Raw genomic sequence first — 21,806 nt, forward strand, 5'->3', positions numbered from 1 at the left:
GTCCTCCCTATCCTCCTCCTCTCCCTTACCTTCCTCCTCCTCTCCCTATCCTCCTCCTCTCCCTAGTCCTCTCTCCTCTCCCTCCTCTCCTACTCTCCCTATCCCCTATCCTCCCTTCCTCTCTCCTCCTCCTCCCTAACCTCCTCCTCTCCCTCCTCCTACTCTCCCCAGGTGGTCACTACATAGCCTACTGTAGGAATGACCTGAACAAACCTCTTCTTCTCCTTCCCCCAGGTGGTCACTACATAGCCTACTGCAGAATGACCTGAACAACCTGTGGTATGAGTTTGATGACCAGAGCGTCACCGAGGTGTCAGAGTCCTGCGTCCAGAACGCTGAGGCCTACGCCTGTTCTACAAGTAAGACAAACAGCATATCTAGGAAGTGGTATTATAACTAACCTCCTCCTCTTAGGAGTGGTATTATAAACTACGTCCTCCTCCTCTAGGAGTGGTATTATAACTACGTCCTCCTCCTCTAGGAGTGGTATTATAAACTACATCCTCCTCCTCCTCTAGGAGTGGTATTATAACTACGTCCTCCTCCTCTAGGAGTGGTATTATAACTACGTCCTCCTCCTCTAGGAGTGGTATTATAACTACGTCCTCCTCCTTAGGAGTGGTATTATACTACGTCCCTCTAGGAGTGGTATTATAACTACGTCCCTCCTCTAGGAGTGGTATTATAACTACGTCCTCCTCTAGGAGTGGTATTATAACTACATCCTCCTCTTCTAGGAGTGGTATATAACTACGTCCTCCTCCTCTAGGAGTGGTATTATAACTACGTTCTCCTCCTCTAGGAGTGGTATTATAACACAATCCTCCTCTTCTAGGATGTATTATAACTACGTCCTCCTCCTCTAGGAGTGGTATTATAAGTCCTCTTCTATCACACAAAGCACACAGCATAAACACCACACTAAGAACATAATAAGACTTAATCCTACACAGTGTGGGCGGACATCCTTCCTCTAGACATCACAGAAGAATAAGACTTAATCCTACCCAGTGGGGGCGACATCCTTCACTCTAGACATCAACAGAAATAAGAACTTAACCTACCCAGTGGGGACGACATCCTTCCTCTAGAACAACAGCAGCAACATATTTCTAATCTGCCAGGATTTGAGCCTCTCTCTGGAGGCAGTGCCAGTTTCAGCAGATGATCAGTTTTCTTGTTTTCTGTAAACAGGAAGTTTCCGTGCTCTGGTACAGACCCACGTCCATTTAGTTTATTTAGCTCACGGACGTAAATGTGTCCTGTTTGTGTCCCTCCAAGGAAGAGACGGATGAAGAGGCGCTAAAAGGATGAGGAGGAGGGTACGGGTTCTACTCAGGCGTGACGGCCTAAAAGCAGAGATGACTGCACGAGGGCAAGATTCATGGGGCGTCTCTCGAGGATGCAGTAGCATCAAGACAGTTTCGACGGAGCCTGTTCCGCATGAAGCGCGATAGACCCGTCACCAGGAACGACACTTTACCTCTTGTAGCTATGAGCGGAGAGTACGGGAAGACAGCTATGTTAAATTCAATTTAATGAGACTTATCTACTCTACTTTCCACCTATCATGATGCTGGTCTCATCAGCATTGTATACATATGGTCTGCTGCTAGTCGTGTAGAGTGCAAGCACAAGCACATGCACAGCCAATAGACGCACGACATCTACTAGGCTCTCTCGTTTCTCAACCATCTTGCTTTAGCGCATTGCTGCCGAGGCGCAGCTACTCTGTTCACACGTCCAGTGATCGACCTAGCCCATGCTCCCGCAAGACCATGGATACTCTGCCCTCAGACTGCCTCAGCTAGCCTCCTGCCAGCTAGTCAGCCTAGCCAAGTATCTTCATGCCAATCTTCTCAGTTCTAGTACTGCTCTCACGTATTCCGAGATCTCCAGCGTAGTCAAAGCCCACAGCCTAGTGTACGTCCTATGCCATCATAAGCACTTCATCATGTGATCACTATCGCTCTAGCTGTCCCTAAGCAAGCGGGGTGGGATAGAGGCGAGACAACAATTCATATGATAGCCACTATTAGAGCAAGAAAACGCTAGAATAAATATAGAATCGAGCGTATAAAGATTATCAGTGAAGATTTACGCGCAGATAATAGCCATACTGATGATATCTTGTATGTGATTATTGTTTAACATTATTCTACCACAACTGCCTGATATCGTTATTATCAAGTGCAAGTGCTGCGCCTGACTACATGGTATGTGCAGCAGTTCACTGGTATGCCTCTGAAATCGTGACTGCTGCCCTCACATAACGCGATTGTCGAGACCCACCTCTAGCGCATGGTAGCTGTACTAACTCGCAGTTTCACTACGAGCTCGGCTGCATGCTCGTCAAGGGGCTAGAGTGCGCGGACGTATGTGACCGAACGGAGACTGATATTTAACATATAACATGAGGTTGTACTGGCAATATAATCAGTTTGTTCTTCGCATTCACATGTTTTTCATCATCAGCTACTACTAGCTGCACGTAGTTATTCACTAATTACTCGAGACTATGTGTAATTGATGTCGTGTAGGAGCCGTGCACATCTGCTTGCATATCGTTCCATAGTTGCTATAAAAGAGTGTTATGTCAGATTTTTACCGACATAGAGCGTTGCATTCTTCACGCTCAGAGGTAGCACGAACGGCCGTCTCCTGCCACCCCCGACGCTACACAGACTGTTTCAGGACATATCGATAGTGCATAAGGAGAATGCTTACTGGTATCACGTGCCTAAGGTTTTATTCACTGAGAGCTGTGGTGTACATCAGGACTGTGGGATACCCTGTTTCGAGATTGTGTATTCATACGTAATTCTTGCTGTCGTTGAGCTCTGGAAATTAACTTTTAACGTTTTGTCCGAATGTGATATCGCGCTTTGGATTGTTGTCAAACGCACTAACAAAAGAAAGCTATTGGACATATGATGGACATTATCAAACCTATAACAAACATTTATTGTGTACTGCGATTCCTGTCGATTCAGTTCCTGGTGGGTGAGATTCATCAATAGGAAGATAATTGAATAAATTATTTGCTATTTATGAATAATGTGACTAACCCTAACATGGCGTGGGATATTTCTCTGCTGTTTGGGCTCTTCTCAGATATGCTTCCGTAAAGTTATATTATATATATATGCCTAGTGATGCTTTTGCTATTTCTTTACATGATTGCTGAGCTCAGTCGAAGGTGGTGTTACTTATCATTATAGAGGTAATAGGTGTATCGTACAATGATGTTTGTCATGTTACTTAAGCTGTGATTGGCTGTCAAGTTGTTACTAGCCGTGACTTGGTCTGATTCACAGTAGTGTCTTGTGAGGCTAAAATTCTGTGCAATTTGCATACTGTCAGCAGTTGTGTTATCTAACCTGATATTTTCGTGACTGGTCAAGCTTCTGTTACTGACTGTGATTATGTCTGTGAGGCATCTGCGGTGCTTACTTATGCTTGTCTTGAGTCCATGCTTGTTAATGGACTATGTTACTACAGCTTGTACATTGAACGCTTGCTTGTCTCAATTAGCGTGAAAGGACATGAGGCCCGAGCTGTCTAATGCCGACTATAAACTATGACGCACACTGTTATGAATGCTCAGATCACAAAACTATAGTCAGACATGGTAATTTAGTAAGTCGTGGAAAAATGTAGGAACACGATTCGAGACGCCTATTGACAAGAATGTTTGACTCCGTTGGGGATAAAGGCCTGTTCAGCGTATCCCTATCCCGCAGTGCTACTAGATGGATATTCATCCTGTCATAGCTTCCGTCCCTGGTAGTACCCCTCTCGCTCAGTACAGCAATACAAAACCTGTCGTCAGTTGCGCAGAAATACAGGAAACAACAAATCTCATAAATCAAATTTTCGTCATGGATAATCATACTATATGTATTAGTGCACTCTGGTTTAGGATAGGAACCTAAAATACAAACTTCGCGTGTGAGATCCATGGCGGTGCGAAGCTGTCTGCTCATTTCGAGAATAATGAGGCAATTCATCTCGAGAAAATTAGCCATCCACAAAGACACCTTACGCCTATTATGGTTTAGGTCACCCACCAATAGTCCAATCATGAACGATGAAAAAAGACCCAGGTATCCCTTTTATACCTCTGCTACCAAAGACCTTGATGGTGTCGAGACAGAAAATAATAGGTGTGCACCAGAGATTTCTAGAAGTTATAATGAGTAGATATCACTACCTTTGATGATCTTCATCAGATGACACTCATAGACTTCATGGTACACAATACATGTATGTTTTGTTTGGTAAAGTTCATTTATATCCCAAAATCTCATTTTACATTGGCGTTACGTTCAGTAGTTCCAAAACATGCCGTAATATTGCAGAGAGCCACATGAATTCAGAAATACTCATAATAAATGTTGATGAAAATACAGCTATTATACATGAAACTTTAGATACACTTCCCTTAATGAAACCGCTGTCAGATATTAAAAAAAAAAATATATATATAATATATATAATAACTTTACGAAAAAGCAATATCTGAGAACGGCGCTCAGAGCGCCAAACCAGCCAGAGAAATATCCGCCATGTTGGGTAGTCAACATTATTCATAAATAGGATTATAAATCACTTTATCTTTGATGATCTTCATCAGAATGCACTCCCAGGAATCGCAGTTCCACAATAAATGCTTGTTTTGTTTGATAATGTCCATCATTTATGTCCAATAGCTTCTTTTGTTAGTGCGTTTGGTAAACAATCCAAAAGCGCGACTGGTCCATTCGGACAAAACGTTCAAAAAGTTATATTACAGGTCGAAGAAACTTGTCAAACTAAGTATAGAATCAAATCTTTAGGATGTTTTTATCATAAAAGTTCAATACTGTTCCAACCGGAGAATTCCATTGTCTGTAGAATTGCACTGGAACGAGAGATACCTCTCAACTGAAAGCGCGTGACTGAGAACGAGGCTGTAAGCAGACCCCTTAGTAAAACAACTCCCATCCGCCCCCCTTCACATGAGGAGCCTGAAACCACGTTCTACAGATGGTTGACATCTATGGGAAGCCTTAGGAAGTGCAACATAACCCATATCCCACTGTGTATCGATAGGGGTGAGTTCAAAAACTACAAACCTCAGATTTCCCACTTCCTGTTTGGATTTTTTCTCAGGTTTTTGCCTGCCATATGAGTTCTGTTATACTCACAGACATCATTCAAACCTTTTAGAAACGTCAGAGTGTTTTCTATCCAATAGTAATAATAATATGCATATATTAGCATCTGGGACAGAGTAGGAGGCAGTTCACTCTGGGCACGCTATTCATCCAGAAGTGAAAATGCTGCCCCTATCCCAAACAAGTTAACAGAGAGCTAGTAGATGTGTATAGGCTATTTTCCACCCCAGCACTAACGCACCTGTTTTAATGTTCTCAATTAATTGAAATTATAATCTTTCTCTCTCAACTCTCTTTCTTCCTTCCTCTCCCCTTCCCTCGCTCTTCTCCCCCCATCCCATCCCCTCTCTCTCCCCCATCCCCATCCCCTCTCTCTCCCATCCCTCTCTCTCCCCATCCCCCCTCTCTCCCATCCCCTCTCTCCCCATCCCCTCTCTCCCCCCTCTTCCCCCTCCCCATCCCCTCTCTCCCCCCATCCCATCCCCTCTCTCCCCCATTCCCCTCCCCCCATCCCCATCCCCTCTCTATCCCCATCCCCTCTCTCCCCCCATCCCCTCTCTCCCCCCTCTTCCCCCCCATCCCCATCCCCTCTCTCCCCCATCCCCATCCCCTCTTCCCCCCATCCCCATCCCCTCTTCCCCCCCATCCCCATCCCCTCTCTCCCCCCATCCCCATCCCCTCTCTCCCCCCATCCCCTCTCTCCCTTCCTATGTTCAGCTGAACAAGGCGTTCCAAGAGGAGGAGTCTCCACTGATCATCTACTGCATCAGCATGCAGTGGTTCAGAGAGTGGGAGGCTTCGTCAAGGGAAAGACAATGGTGATTGTTGGTTCAGAGAGTGGAGGGGCTTCGTCAAGGAAAGGACAATGGTGAGTGGCTGGTTCAGAGAGTGGGGGGCTTCGTCAAGGGAAAGGACAATGGTGAGTGGTTGTTCAGAGAGTGGAGGCTTCGTCAAGGGAAAGACAATGGTGAGTGTTGGTTCAAGAGTGGGGGCTTCGTCAAGGGAAAGACAATGGTGATGGTTGTTCAGAGAGTGGAGGGTTCGTCAAGGGAAAGACAATGTGAGTGCTGGTTCAGAGAGTGGAGGCTTCGTCAAGGGAAAGGACAATGGGATGGTTGGTTCAAGAGTGGAGGGCTTCGTCAAGGGAAAGACAATGGTGAGTGGTTGTTCAGAGAGTGGGAGGGCTTTGTCAAGGGAAAGGACATTGGTGAGTGGTTGGTTCAGAGAGTGGTAATGGATACAGCTTTTGTCAAATAGATTTTTTTGTTGCATTTTAGCTAACCCTAACCCTTATCCTAACCTGAACCTAATTCTCCTAACCTAACCTAATTCTCCTAACCTGCTTGAAAAGTACATTTTGACAAAACCTTTATCCCTTCTTCGACAAAGCCTGGGAGGGCTTTGTCAAGGGAAAGGACAATGGTGATTGGCTAAAAAATACACCACATGACCAAAAGTATGCATGTCGAACATCTCATTCCAAAATCATGGGCATTAAAAGGGAATTGGTCCCCCCTTGCTACATTAACAGTCTCCACTGTTGGAACATTGCTGCAGGGACTTGCTTCCATTCAGCCACAAGAGCATTAGTGAGTCGGGCATTTATGTTGGGCGATTCAGCCACAAGAGCATTAGGCCTGGCTCGCAGTCGTGTTCCAAATCATCCCAAAGGTGTTCGATGGGGTTGACCATTCATCCAAAAGGTGTTCGATGGGGTTGACCATTCATCCAAAGGTGTTCGATGGGGTTGGACCATTCATCCAAAAGGGTTCGATGGGGTTGACCATTCACCAAAAGGGGGTTCGATGGGTGACCATTCATCCAAAAGTGTTTGATGGGGTTGACCATTCATCCCAAAGTGTTCGATCTCAACAAACCATTTCTGCGACGGACCTCGCTTGTGGCACAAGGGGACTTCTCATGCTGAAACAGGAAAGGGCCTCCCCAAACTGTTGCCACAAAGTTGAAGCACAGAATCTTCTAGAATAACTAATGGCACCGGAGGAGATGGCTGCTGTTTTAAGGTTTTGTGCGTTTATTTGAAACTCATTTTGTACATAATGTTTCTCCACCGTCTCTTATGACCGAAAAGTCCTTCTGATATCAGGAACAGCATTATTCACCTCGTTATGGACAAAGATTTTTTCTTTAACGAGTCGGACGCGAAGGATTTACTTCAGACATCATAATTTGCAGAGAAAGAGACGGAGATATTGGACGTGTCGGGAGTTGTAAGGATCCTTGTAAGAGTGGGTAATCTGCCTCTACCATCAGTCCTACTAGCTACGTACAAATGGATAACAAAATAGACAAGCTACGATCACAAATATCCACAAATATCCTAAGTCCGCAGTCATGAGCTGTGTAAGCCATAATCAAACAGGAAAAACTCATCCAGAGGTGGCGCCCCTAGTGGTCGCAGGACTTTAATGACACCATCTTAAGTGACAAACTCAAATCGTTTACCTCATTTCTACCAGCATGTCACATGTTACATGTTAAATGTGCAACCAGAGGAAGAAAAACTCTACACCACCTTTACTCCACAAAAGAGACGCATGCCAAAGCTCTTCCCCCGCCCTCCATTGGCAAATCTGACCATAATTCTATCCTCCTGATTCCCTGCTTACAAGCAAAAACTAAAGCAGGAAGCACCAGTGATCACTCAATACAGAAATGGTCAGATGACACAGATGCTAAACTTTGCAGCACAGACCGGAATATGTTCTGGGATTCATCCAATGGCATTGAGGAGTACACCACATCAGTCGTGGCTTCATCAATAAGTGCATCGAGGACGTCTCCCACAGGACCGTACGTTACATACCCAACAAAAGCATGGTTACAGGCAACATCCGGACTGAGCTAATGGTAGAGCTGCCGCTTTCAAGGAGCGGGACTCTAACACCAGACACAAATCCCGCTATGCCTTCGACGAATCATCAAAAGCATCAATACAGGACTAAGATTGATCGTACTATACCGGCTCCGACGCTCGTCGGATGTGCAGGGCTTGCAAACTATTACAGCTACAAGGGAAGCACAGACCCGCGAGCTGACAGTGACAGAGCGCACAGATGAGATAAATTACTTCTATGCTCGCTTCGAGGCAAGCACAACTGAAGCATGAGAGAGCATCAGCTGTTCCGGATGACGTGTGATCAGCTCTCTGTAGCCGATTGTGAGTAAGACCTTCAAACAGGTCAATATTCACAAGGCCGCAGCCGGACGATAACCAGGACGTGTGCTAAGCGCATCACTGAGCAACTGCAGTGTCTCACTGACATTTTCACCTCCCCTGTCTGAGTCGTGTAATACCTACATGTTTCAAGCAGACCACCCATAGTCTCTGTGCCCAAGAACACTAAGGTAACCGCCTAAATGACTACCGACCCATAACACTCACGTCTGTAGCCATGAAGTGCTTTGAAAGGCTGTCAGGCTCACATCAACACCATTATCCCAGAACCTTAGACCGACTCACATTGCCTTCCGCCCCAACAGATCCACAGATGATGCAATCTCTATTGCACTCTACACTGCCCTTTCACACCTGGACAAAATGAACACCTACATGAGAATGTATTCATTACTACAGCTCAGCATTCAACACCATAGTACCTCAAAGCTGCATCACTAAGCTAGGACCGGGACTAAACACCTCCATCTGCAACTGGATCCTGGACTTCCTGACGGGCCGCTCCCAGGTTGTAAGGGTAGGTAACAACACATCGTCACGCTGTCCTCAACACAGGGGCCCCTCAGGGGTGTGTGCTCAGTCCCTCCTGTACTCCTGTCACTCATGACTTGCACTGCCAGGCACGATTCCGCACTCATTAAGTTCGTCGATGACACAACAGCGGTAGGCATGATCAACGACGAGACAGCCTATAGCAGGAGGTCAGGACCTGGCCGTGGTGGTCCAGGACAACAACCTCTCCCTCAACGTGATCAAGACAAAGGAGAGGATTGTTGACTACAGAGAAAAGGAACCGAGCACGCCTCCATTCTCATCGACGGAGGCTGATCTCCTCTCTGAACAGAGATATTGGGTGAGGTTAATGTTAGTGGTACCCATTACCCATAATGACTTGTGATGAGGATCTTTTTAAATGCTGTGTTATCAGGCGTGCCGCCTGCCAAGGCAGCGTTCATGGATGATCTGGTCGTGATGCTGCCTCAGAACGCGTGGGACCACCTCTACAGCAGGTCAGCTTCGTACAGCTACACGGTGCCGTCACTAAGTGGGACGTTTACACGGAGGACTATTAAAACTGGATTGTTAGGGAAAWTYTTTTTCTTGCATTCAATGTTTTAATCAAACACTATTAATCAGAGTTATTCACAATAATCACATTATTGTGTCAGTGTAACCGTGCCCATAGTTGATAGTCATGGTTTATAAAGGTGTATTTTTACGGCTAGGAGCGTTGCCTTACGTCAGATAGCACGACGGCCGTCTCCTGGCATCGCAGGACACCAACTGTCGGAGAACGATGCTGCTAAGGGGAATGCTTACTGGTTCTGAGAGGTTTATTCACTGAGCTGTTTCAAGGACTGTGGTCCCTGGTCAATGTGTTACTAAGCTGTGATTGGTCTGCCAAGGTGTGTTGCTAAGCTCTGATTGGTCTGTCAAGGTGTTACTAAGCTGTGATTGGTCTGTCAATGTGTGTTACTAAGCTGTGATTGGTCTGTCAAGTTGTTACTAAGCCGTGATTGGTCTGTCACAGTGTGTTACTAATCTGTGATTGGTCTGTCAGGGTGTGTTACTAAGCCATGATTGGTCTGTCAAGGTGTGTTACTAAGCTGTGAATGGTCTGTCAAGTTCTGTTACTTAGCTGTGATTAGTCTGGTCAAGGTGTGTTACTGAGCTGTGATTTAGTCTGGTCAAGTTCTGTTACTGAGCTGTGATTAGTCTGGTCAAGGTGTGTTACTAAGCTGTGATTGGTTTGTTGTCTAGGTACGGAGGCGGGCCTGCTGTCAACCACCTGTATGTGTGTCACACTTGTCAGACAGAGATTGAGAAGCTGGAAAAGAGACGCAGGACAGAGCTGGACATGTTTGTCCGGGTAAGGCCTTTCGCGGATCCTTTCCTCCATGCACTGGAGTTAACCTGTCTAGGTTCCGCCGGAACCCCTCGCCAACAGCCAATAAAATTGCAGGGCGCCAAATACAAAACAACAGAAATCTCATAAATCAATTTTCTCAAACATACAAGTATTAGGCACCATTTTAAAGATACAKTTCTCGTTAATCCAGGCACAGTGTCTGATTTCAAAAATGCTTTACAGCGAAAGCTCCACAAACGATTATGTTAGGTCACCACCAAGTCACAGATAAACCCAGCCATTTTTCCCGCCAAAGACAGGAGTCACAAAAAGCACAAATAGAGATAAAATGAATCACTAACCTTTGATGATCTTCATCAGATGACACTCATAGGACTTCATGTTACACAATACATGTATGTTTTGTTTGGTAAAGTTCATATTTATATCCAAAAATCTCATTTTACATTGGCGTGTTACGTTCAGTAGTTCCAAAACATGCCGTAATATTGCAGAGAGCCACATGAATTCAGAAATACTCATAATAAATGTTGATGAAAATACAGCTATTATACATGAAACTTTAGATACACTTCTCCTTAATGAAACCGCTGTCAGATTAAAAAAAAAATATATATATATATATATATAATAACTTTACGGAAAAAGCATAATCTGAGAACGGCGCTCAGAGCCCAAACCAGCCAGAGAAATATCCGCCATGTTGGGTAGTCAACATTATTCATAAATAGCATTATAAATATTCACTTATCTTTGATGATCTTCATCAGAATGCACTCCCAGGAATCGCAGTTCCACAATAAATGCTTGTTTTGTTTGATAATGTCCATCATTTATGTCCAATAGCTTCTTTTGTTAGTGCGTTTGGTAAACAATCCAAAAGCGCGATCTGGTCCATTCGGACAAAAACGTTCAAAAAGTTATATTACAGGTCGAAGAAACTTGTCAAACTAAGTATAGAATCAATCTTTAGGATGTTTTTATCATAAAAGTTCAATACTGTTCCAACCGGAGAATTCCATGTCTGTAGAATTGCACTGGAACGAGAGATACCTCTCAACTGAAAGCGCGTGACTGAGAACGAGGCTGTAAGCAGACCCCTTAGTAAAAACAGCTCCCATCCGGCCCCCTTCACATGGGAGCCTGAAACCACGTTCTACAGATGGTTGACATCTAGTGGAAGCCTTAGGAAGTGCAACATAACCCATATCCCACTGTGTATTCGATAGGGTGAGTTCAAAAACTACAAACCTCAGATTTCCCACTTCCTGTTGGATTTTTTCTCAGGTTTTTGCCTGCCATATGAGTTCTGTTATCTCACAGACATCATTCAAACCGTTTTAGAAACGTCAGAGTGTTTTCTATCCAATAGTAATAATAATATGCATATATTAGCATCTGGGACGAAGTAGAGGCAGTTCACTCTGGCACGCTATTTCATCCAGAAGTGAAAATGCTGCCCCTATCCCAAACAAGTTTTACAGAGAGCTAGTAGATGTGTATAGGCTATTTTTCCACCCCAGCAAACGCACCTGTTTTAATGTTCTCAATTAATTGAAATTATAATCTTTCTCTCTCAACTCTCTTTCTTCCTGTCCTCTCCCCTTCCCTCGCTCTTCCCCCCCCATCCCATCCCCTCTCTCTCCCCCATCCCCATCCCCTCTCTCTCCCATTCCCTCCTCTCCCCATCCCCCTCTTCCCCATCCCTCTCTCCCCATCCCCTCTCTCCCCCTCTTCCCCCCCATCCCATCCTCTCTCCCCCCATCCCATCCCTCTCTCCCCCATCCCTCCCCCCTCCATATCCCCTCTCTATCCCCATCCCCTCTCTCCCCATCCCTCTTCCCCTCTTCCCCCCATCCCATCCCTCTCCTCCCCCATCCCCATCCCCTCTTCCCCCCATCCCCATCCCTCTTCCCCCCATCCCATCCCCTCTCTCCCCCCATCCCCATCCCCTCTCTCCCCCATCCCCTCTCTCCCTTCCTATGTTCAGCTGAACAAGGCGTTCCAAGAGGAGGAGTCTCCACTGATCATCTACTGCATCAGCATGCAGTGGTTCAGAGAGTGGGAGGCTTCGTCAAGGGAAAGGACAATGGTGAGTGGTTGTTCAGAGAGGTGGGAGGGCTTCGTCAAGGGAAGGACAATGGTGAGTGGCTGGTTCAGAGAGTGGGAGGGCTTCGTCAAGGGAAAGGACAATGGTGAGTGGTTGGTTCAGAGAGTGGGAGGGCTTTGTCAAGGGAAAGGACATTGGTGAGTGGTTGGTTCAGAGAGTGGGTAATGGGATACAGCTTTTGTCAAATAGATTTTTTTGTTGCATTTTAGCTAACCCTAACCCTTATCCTAACCTGAACCTAATTCTCCTAACCTGAACCTAATTCTCCTAACCTGCTTTGAAAAGTACATTTTGACAAAACCTTTATCCCTTCTCGACAAAGCCTGGGAGGGCTTTGTCAAGGGAAAGGACAATGGTGATTGGCTAAAAAGATACACCACATGACCAAAAGTATGCATGTCGAACATCTCATTCCAAAATCATGGGCATTAAAAGGGAATTGGTCCCCCCTTTGCTACTATAACAGTCTCCACTGTTGGAACATTGCTGCAGGGACTTGCTTCCATTCAGCCACAAGAGCATTAGTGAGGTCGGGCATTTATGTTGGGCGATTCAGCCACAAGAGCATTAGGCCTGGCTCGCAGTCGGTGTTCCAATTCATCCCAAAGGTGTTCGATGGGGTTGACCATTCATCCAAAAGGTGTTCGATGGGGTTGACCATTCATCCAAAAGGTGTTCGATGGGGTTGACCATTCATCCAAAAGGGGTTCGATGGGGTTGACCATTCATCCAAAAGGGGTTCGATGGGGTTGACCATTCATCCAAAAGGTGTTTGATGGGGTTGACCATTCATCCCAAAGGTGTTCGATCTCAACAAACCATTTCTGCACGGACCTCGCTTTGTGCACAAGGGGACTTCTCATGCTGAAACAGGAAAGGGCCTTCCCCAAACTGTTGCCACAAAGTTGGAAGCACAGAATCTTCTAGAATAACTAATGGCACCGGAGGAGATGGCTGCTGTTTTAAGGGTTTTTGTGCGTTATTTGAAACTCATTTTGTACATAATGTTTCTGCCACCGTCTCCTTATGACCGAAAAGTCCTTCTGGATATCAGGACAGCGATTATTCACCTCGTTATGGACAAAGATTTTTTCTTTAACGAGTCGGACGCGAAGGATTTACTTCAGACATCATAATTTGCAAGAGAAAGAGACGGAGATATTGGGACGTGTGTCGGGAGTTGTAAGGATCCTTGTAAGAGTGGGTAATCTGCCTCTACCATCAGTCCTACTAGCTAACGTACAAATGGATAACAAAATAGACAAGCTACGATCACAAATATRCACAAATATKCTAAGTCCGCAGTCKGTGAGCTGTGTAAGGCCATAATCAAACAGGAAAACACTCATCCAGAGGTGGCGCCCCTAGTGGTCGAGGACTTTAATGACACCATCTTAAGGTGACAAACTCAAATCGGTTTTACCTCATTTCTACCAGCATGTCACATGTTACATGTTAAATGTGCAACCAGAGGAAGAAAAACTCTACACCACCTTTACTCCACAAATAGAGACGCATGCAAAGCTCTCCCCCGCCCTCCATTTGGCAAATCTGACCATAATTCTATCCTCCTGATTCCTGCTTACAAGCAAAAACTAAAGCAGGAAGCACCAGTGACTCGCTCAATACAGAAGTGTTCAGATGACACAGATGCTACACTACAGGAATGTTTTGCAGCACAGACCGGAATATGTTCTGGGATTCATCCAATGGCATTGAGGAGTACACCACATCAGTCGTTGGCTTCATCAATAAGTGCATCGAGGACGTCGTCCCCACAGTGACCGTACGTACATACCCCAACCAAAAGCCATGGATTACAGGCAACATCCGGACTGAGCTAATGGGTAGAGCTGCCGCTTTCAAGGAGCGGGACTCTAACCCAGACACAATCCCGCTATGCCTTCAGACGAATCATCAAAAGCATCAATACAGGACTAAGATTGAATCGTACTATACCGGCTCCGACGCTCGTCGGATGTGGCAGGGCTTGCAAACTATTACAGACTACAAAGGGAAGCACAGACCCGCGAGCTGACCAGTGACAAGAGCCGACCAGATGAGATAAATTACTTCTATGCTCGCTTCGAGGCAAGCAACACTGAAGCATGCATGAGAGCATCAGCTGTTCCGGATGACTGTGTGATCACGCTCTCTGTAGCCGATGTGAGTAAGACCTTCAAACAGGTCAATATTCACAAGGCCGCAGGGCCGGACGGATAACCAGGACGTGTGCTAAGCGCATGRACTGASCAACTGGCAAGTGTCTTCACTGACATTTTCAACCTCTCCCTGTCTGAGTCTGTAATACCTACATGTTTCAAGCAGACCACCATAGTCTCTGTGCCCAAGAACACTAAGGTAACCTGCCTAATGACTACCGACCCATAACACTCACGTCTGTAGCCATGAAGTGCTTTGAAAGGCTGGTCAGGGCTCACATCAACACCATTATCCCAGAAACCTTAGACCGACTCCAATTTGCCTTCCGCCCCAACAGATCACAGATGATGCAATCTCTATTGCACTCTACACTGCCCTTTCACACCTGGACAAAATGAACACCTACATGAGAATGCTATTCATTACTACAGCTCAGCATTCAACACCATAGTACCCTCAAAGCTCATCACTAAGCTAAGGACCCTGACTAACACCCCATCTGCAACTGGATCCTGGACTTCCTGACGGGCCGCTCCCAGGTTGTAAGGGTAGGTAACAACACATCCGTCACGCTGATCCTCAACACAGGGCCCCTCAGGGGTGTGTGCTCAGTCCCCTCCTGTACTCCCTGTTCACTCATGACTGCACTGCCAGGCACGATTCCAACACCATCATTAAGTTCGTCGATGACACAACAGCGGTAGGCATGATCAACGACGAGACAGCCTATAGGCAGGAGGTCAGAGACCTGGCCGTGTGGTGCCAGGACAACAACCTCTCCCTCAACGTGATCAAGACAAAGGAGAGGGATTGTTGACTACAGGAAAAGGAGACCGAGCACGCCTCCATTCTCATCGACGGAGCTTAGTATGGAGCAGGTGAGAGCTTCAAGCTCCTTGTGTCCACATCACCAACAAACTAACATGTCCAAGCACAACAAGACAGTCGTGAAGAGGGACAACAAAGTTATTCACCCTCAGGAGACTGAAAAGATTTGTCATGGGTCCTCAGATCTTAAAAAGTTCTACAGCTGCACCATCGAGAGCATCCTGACTGGTTGCATCACCTAAGGCACTACAGAGGGTAGTGCCTACGGCCCAGTACATCACTGGGGCAACCTCTTCACTTTAACTCTACTACATGTACATATTACCTCAATTACATCGACTAACCGGTTCCCCCGCACATTGACTCTGTACCGGTGCCCCTGTATTAGCGTTTAGCCTGTAAGTCAGCATTTCACTGTAAGGTGTACTACACCTGTTGTATTTGGCGCATATGACAAATAACATTTGATTTGAATGTCATTGTATGCTGTACGCTTAAGATTTCCCTTCACTAGAACTGTCCGACCATGAAAAACAGCCCCAGACCATTATTCCTCCTCCACCAAACTTTACAGTTGGCACTATGCATTGGGGCAGATAGCGTTCTCCTGGCATCCTCCAAAACCCAGATTTGTCCGTCGGACTGCCAGATGTGAAGCGTGATTCATCACCCCAGAGATCGCGTTCCACTGCTCCAGATTCAATGGCATCGAGCTTTACACTCACAGACGGCTGCATGCGCAGGGGATCTTAGGCTTGTGTGCGGCTGCTCGGCCATGGAAACCCATTTCATGAAAATCCTGACGAACAGTTCTTGTGCTGACGTTGCTTCCAGAGGCAGTTTGGAACTCGGTYGTGTTGCAACCGAGGACAGACGATTTTGATGCGGTCCCGTTCTGTGAGCTTGTGTGGCCTACCACTTCGTGGCTGAGCCGTTGTTGCTCCTAGACGTTTCTACTTCACTATAACAGCACTTACAGTTGACCGTGGCAGCTCGAGCAGGGCAGAAATTTGATTAACTGACTTGTTGGAAAGGTGGCATCCTATGACGGTGCCAATTTGAAAGTCACTGAGCTCTTCAGTAAGGCCATTATACCTCCAATGTTTGTCTATGGAGATTGCATGACTGTGTGGCTGAAGTTGCCAAATCCACTCATTTGAAGGGGTGTCTACATACTGCTGTATAGATAGAGTAGTAGGTGCGATTTGGAGTCTCCACTCCCAGCTGTTGAAAGGAGTGCTATAAAATGCTATATTAGGCTGCCTTCAGACTACATTTTATGTGTCATTAATAAGTAATTTCCCTCTCCCTTGCAGATCCACCGGGACCAATCGATAACTCCAAGATGGCGATCAACAAGAACGGCCATCTAACACTCAGACAAGGTAACAGCCTGACCCAGTCAACTCTTCTGTCTTCTCTAAATCCCCCCTGCTTATATAATGTCCTATCCGTGTGAGGCTGATGGAACTGTAGTGGACACACACTTGATCAAGACAGATTCTTCTGAAAAGCTACTAAATGTTTGCGTTATTTCAGTCTCATTAAATCTGTGTGCTACTTACTCCCCTCAAGGAGCTGACTCGGGACAGATCTCTGAGGAGACGTGGAACTTCCTCCACTCCGTCCACGGAGGAGGTCCGCTCGTAACAGTCCGGCCCAACGTCTCTCACACCAACGCATCTCACCCCGAACTAGAGGCCTCCTCGCAGTCTAAGGAGAAGATATAGGTGGAGACGTGCTACGTTTAAATCTACCTACATCACAACCTCTTCACAGGAAACAACCTACCTACCTACCTACCGTAGGGGCTAGTTAGGTAGTTTCCTGTTAGGGGTTGCGTAGGTAGTTCCTGGTTAGGGGTGGTAGGTAGATAGTAGTTCCTGTTACGGGGTACGGTTAGTGGGGAGTAGGTAGGTAGTTCCTGTTAGGGTTGGGTGACCTGGGGGTAGGTTAGAAGTAGTTCCCTTGTTTAGGGGTACGTAGCTGTAGGTGGGTAGTAGTCTTAGAAGGTAGGTAGGTAGTTCCTGTTAGGGGGTGGCTAGGTAGGGTAGCCTGTTAGGTTCCTGGCATCGGGTTAGGTAGTGTTAGGGTAGTAGGTAGTTTCCTTTAGGTGGAGGCTAGTAGTCCTGTTAGGGAGTAGGGTAGGTAGGTAGTGTCTTTTAGGCGGAGTTTCGTGTTAGGGGTAGGTAGTAGTTCCTGTTAGGGGGCCTAGGTGAGGTAGTTTCCTGTTAGGGGGGTACGTAGTTAGTGTTCTGTTAGGCGTTACGTGCTAGGTCAGCGTCGTTATTTCTTCGTCTAGAGGGTTAGGTAGGTAGTAGTCCGATAGGGGTAGTACGGTAGGCTATGGTAGGCCGTAGGGTAGGTATCCTGTCAGGGTATGGCTTCGGTAGCCATTAGGGGAGTAAGGTAGTTTCCTGATTAGCGGTAGGTAGCGTAGGTTAGTTTCCCTGTTAGGGGTAGGTAGGATAGGTGGTAGGGTAGTTTCCGTCTACGGGATAGGTACGGTAGGGTAGGCTAGGTAGAGTACGTTACTGTCTAGGGTACGGTCCAGTTCCTGTATTAAGGGGTAGCGGTGAGGTCAGAGTTTCCTGTTAGGCGGTGGACTGGTAGTTTCCTGTATAGGGTATCTGGTACGGTAGGTAGTTACTGTTTAGGGGTAGGTAGTTCCTGTTTAGGGGCGCAGGCTAGGTAGCGTACGGTAGGTAGTTTCCTGTTGCAGGGGTTGGTAAAGTAGGGTAGTTTCTGCTCTAGGGGTTGGTAGGTGGCGTAGTTCCTGTTAGAGGGCTACGGTACGGTAGGTGGATAGGTAGGTAGTTCCTATAGAGGTAGGTAGGTTAACGGTATAGTTCCCTGTTAGGGGTAGGTGAGGATACGTAGGCCTCAGTTCCTGCTTAGGAGAGTAGGTAGGTAGTTTCCCGTTAGCGCGGAAGGAGGTAGTAGTTTCCTGTTGAGGTAGATAGGATAGGTAGTCTTCCTGTTAGGGGTAGGCTAGGTAAGGGTAGGTTTACTGTTAGGGGAGGTAGTCGGGTAGTTAGTTAGTTCCTGAGGGGGAGGTAGGTAGTTTCCTGTTAGGGGGTAGGTAGTTCTAGGGTACGTGGTAATTTCCTGATATACGGCGGTTAGGATAGGATAAGGTAGTTACTGTATAGGCGGGGGTAGGTAGGTAGGCTAGGAGTGAAGGTAGGTAGTAGGTAGGTATTTCCTGTTAGGGCGGTTCGGTAAGTAGGTAGTTTCTGTTAGGGGGTTGGGTAGAGTGGTAGGTAGGTAGTTTCCTGTTAGGGGGTTGGTAGGTAGGTATAATAGTTTCTTCTAGGGGTTGTAGGTGGGATACGGTAGGTAGGAGTTTCTGTTAGGGGTAGGTAGGTATTTCCTGTCTAGGGGAGTAGGTAGGTAGTTTCCTGTAGGGGAGTTGGTAGGTAGGTAGTTTCCTTGTATAGGGGGTAGGTACAGTACGGTAGGTAGTCTCTGTTGGTGGTTAGCGTAGATAGTTTCCTGTAGGGGTAGGTACGGTAGTTTCCTGTTAAGGGGGTTGGTAGGTAGGTAGTTTCCCTGTTAGGTGCAGGTTGTAAGTAGGTGTTCTGTTTAGGGCGGGTAGGCTGCGGTAGGTAGGTACTTTAACTGGCGTAGGTGGTAGATTCTTTAGGGAGGTAGTACAGTAGGTAGGTAGTTTCTGTTAGGGGTAGGTAGGTACATGGATGTCAGTTTCCATGTAAGAGCGAGTAGGAGGTAGGTATAGGTAGGTACTGAGAGGTAGTAGGTAGTAGATAGTGGTAGTAGTAGGGTGTATGTTAGCCGGGGAGTAGTCAGGTAGTAGTTCCTGTTAGGGGTTAGGTAGGGTAGTTTCCTGTTAGGGTAGGGAGGTAGGTAGTTATGGTTAGTTTCCTGTTAGGGGGTAGGTAGGTAGCGAGTAGGTAGTTTCCTGTTAGGGGTAGGTAGGTAGGTCGTTTCCTGTTAGGGGGTAGGTAGTTAGGTAGTTTCCTGTTAGGGGGATAGGTAGAGTAGGTCGTTTCCTGTTAGGGGGTAGGTAGGTAGGTCGTTCCTGTTAGGGGGTAGGTATTGGTAGTTCCTGTTAGGGGTAGGTAGGTAGGTCGTTTCCTGTTGGTGGGTAGGTAGCTAGTTTCCTGTTAGGGGGAGGTAGGGTAGTTTCCTGTTAAGGGGTTGGTAGGTAGGTAGTTTCCTGTAAGGAGTTGGTAGGTAGGTGTTTCCTGTTAGGGTTGGTAAGTAGGTCGTTTTTAGGAGGTTGTAGGTGGGTAGGTAGGTAGTTTCCTGTTAGGGGTGGTAGTAGGTAGTTTCTGTTAGGAGGGTAGGTGGTAGGTAGGTAGTTTCCTGTTAGGGGTAGGTAGGGTAGGTAGGTAGTTTCCTGTTAGGGGGTAGGTTACAGTAGGTAGGTAGTTTCCTGTTAGGGGGTAGGTAGGGTCGTTTCCTGTTAGGGGGTAGGTACGGTAGGTAGGTAGTTTCCTGTTAGGGGGTAGGTAGGTAAGTTTCCTCGTTAGGGGGTAGTACGGTAGTTGTTGTTTAGCGGTAGGTGGTAGGTAGCTCTTCCTGTTAGGGGTAGGTAGTAGGTAGGTAGGTACTATGGTAGTTCCTGTTAGAGGGTAGGCCTAGGTAGGTAGTTCCTTGTTAGGGGTGTAGTTAGGTAGGCTAGGTAGTTCCTGATTAGGGGTAGGCTACAGGTAGTTTCCTAAGTCTAGGGGTAGTAAGGTATGTAGTTCCTGTTTAGGGGTAGATAGGTAGGTAGTTTCCTGTTAGGGTATAGTTTAGGCTAGGTAGTTACTGTTAGGGGTAGGTAGTTCTGTTAGGGGGTAGGTAAGGTAGTTTCCTGTTAGGGAGGATTCGTTAGGTCCCGCTTAGGGGTATGGTAGTATTCCTCGTTTAGGGCGGTCAGGTCAGGTAGGCGTACTTACTGTTAGGCGGTACGCGTAGGTAGTAGGTAGTAGTTTCCTGTTAGGGGTTTGCGTAAGGAGGTAGTTTCTGTCTAGGGGGTGGTAGAAGTGGGAGGTAGGTACGATTTCCTGTCTAGGGGTTGGTAGATTCTAAAGGTAGTTTCTGTTAGGGGGTTGGGTAGGTGTGGTAGTAGGCTAGGTAGTTTTCCTGTTAGGGGGTAGGTAGGTAGTTTCCTTTAGGGGGTTGTAGTATGTAGTTTCCTGTTAGGGGTAGGTACAGTTAGGTAGGTAGTTTCCTGTTGCGCTGGGTAGGTAGGTAGTTTCTGTAAGGGGGTGGTAGGTAGGTAGTTTCCTGTTTAAGGCGCGTGGTAGGTAGGTAGTTTCTCTTTAGGGGTGGTAGGTGGGTGATTTCTGTTAGAGGGCGTTGGTAGGTGGGAGGTAGTACTTTCCTGTTAGGGGGTAGGAGGTATGTATTTCCTGTTAGGGGTAGGTACAGTAGGTACGGTAGTTTCCTGTTAGGGGTAGGTAGGTAGAGTAGGAGGTAGTTTCCTGTTAGAGGGTAGGTAGGTAGGTAGGTAGGTAGTAGGTAGGTAGTTTATGTTAGGGGTAGGTAGGGTAGCGTCGTCCTGTTAGGGGTTAGGTAGGTAGTTTCCTGTTAGGGGTAGGTAGGTAGTAGTTAGGTGTCCTGTTAGGGGGTAGGTACGTAGTAGTAGTTTCCTGTTAGGGGGTAGGTAGTAGGTAGTTTCCTGTTAGGGGGTAGATAGTTAGGTAGTTTCCTGTTAGGGGGTAGGTAGGTAGGTCGTTTCCTGTTAGGGGGTAGGTAGGTAGGCGTTTCCTGTTAGGGGGTAGGTAGTTAGGTAGTTTCCTGTTAGGGGTAGGTAGGTAGGTCGTTTCCTGTTGGTGGGTAGGTAGCTAGTTTCCTGTTAGGGGTAGGTAGTAGTTTCCTGTTAAGGGGGTTGGTAGGTAGGTAGTTTCCTGTTAAGGGGGTTGGTAGGTAGGTCGTTTCCTGTTAGGGGTTGGTAAGTAGGTCGTTTCTGTTAGGAGGTGGAGGTGGGAGGTAGGTAGTTTCCTGTTAGGGGGTTGGTAAGTAGGTAGTTTCTGTTAGGAGGTTGGTAGGTGGGTAGGTAGGTTAGTTTCCTGTTAGGGGGTAGGTAGGTAGGTAGGTAGTTTCCTGTAGGGGTAGGTACAGTAGGTAGGTAGTTTCCTGTTAGGGGTAGGTACAGTAGGTAGGTGTTTCCTGTTAGGGGGTAGGTAGGTAGGTAGTAGTTTCCTGTTAGGGGTAGGTAGGTAGTTTCTGTTAGGGGGTAGGTAGGTAGTTTCCTGTTAGGGGTAGGTAGGTAGAGTAGTTTCCTGTTTAGGGGTAGGTAGTCGTTTCCTGTTAGGGGTAGGTAGGTAGGTAGGTCGTTTCCTGTTAGGGGTAGTAGGTAGGTAGTTTCCTGTTAGGGTAGGTACAGTAGTAGGTAGTTTCCTGTTAGGGGTAGGTAGGTCGTTTCCTGTTAGGGGTAGGTAGGTAGGTAGAGTAGTTTCCTGTTGGGGGTAGGTAGGTCGTTTCCTGTAGGGGTAGGTAGGTCGTTTCCTGTTAGGGGTAGGC

The 21,806-nt window shown here is 46.7% G+C and overlaps 1 protein-coding gene and 2 long non-coding RNA genes across 6 annotated transcripts in view; 2 read left to right on the forward strand and 1 right to left on the reverse strand.

Annotated features, from left to right (window-relative positions):
* LOC112075248 (ubiquitin carboxyl-terminal hydrolase 33-like) overlaps window positions 1–17,127 on the forward strand; it is a 61,185-nt gene extending 44,058 nt beyond the window's left edge. The window contains 6 exon segments of the mRNA XM_070440831.1: window positions 9,287–9,368; window positions 10,120–10,228; window positions 12,219–12,296; window positions 12,399–12,423; window positions 16,646–16,714; window positions 16,905–17,127. Coding sequence (XP_070296932.1) covers window positions 9,287–9,368; window positions 10,120–10,228; window positions 12,219–12,296; window positions 12,399–12,423; window positions 16,646–16,714; window positions 16,905–17,080 — 539 coding nt within the window. The 3' untranslated portion in view covers window positions 17,081–17,127.
* On the reverse strand, window positions 147–350 carry LOC139025672 (uncharacterized). Its single transcript, XR_011477289.1, has 2 exons — window positions 266–350; window positions 147–203 (listed from the first exon to the last, which is right to left on the reverse strand). It is a non-coding gene; the product is annotated as an uncharacterized lncRNA (long non-coding RNA).
* A 2,282-nt stretch (window positions 17,128–19,409) lies between the features above and the next one.
* LOC139025670 (uncharacterized) lies at window positions 19,410–21,201 on the forward strand. 4 transcript variants are annotated; one of them, XR_011477284.1, is made up of 6 exons: window positions 19,410–19,504; window positions 19,572–19,607; window positions 19,676–19,742; window positions 19,779–19,808; window positions 20,984–21,035; window positions 21,179–21,201. It is a non-coding gene; the product is annotated as an uncharacterized lncRNA (long non-coding RNA). The 4 variants fall into 4 exon arrangements; XR_011477286.1 differs by lacking the exon at window positions 20,984–21,035 and having other exon boundaries at window positions 19,676–19,706; window positions 19,779–19,804; XR_011477285.1 differs by lacking the exons at window positions 20,984–21,035; window positions 21,179–21,201 and adding an exon at window positions 20,438–20,462 and having other exon boundaries at window positions 19,676–19,706; window positions 19,779–19,804.
* The last annotated feature ends 605 nt before the right edge of the window (window positions 21,202–21,806 follow it).

This window comes from Salvelinus sp. IW2-2015, unplaced genomic scaffold (assembly GCF_002910315.2).
Source record: "Salvelinus sp. IW2-2015 unplaced genomic scaffold, ASM291031v2 Un_scaffold3044, whole genome shotgun sequence".
In the NCBI taxonomy this organism is placed as follows: domain Eukaryota; kingdom Metazoa; phylum Chordata; class Actinopteri; order Salmoniformes; family Salmonidae; genus Salvelinus; species Salvelinus sp. IW2-2015.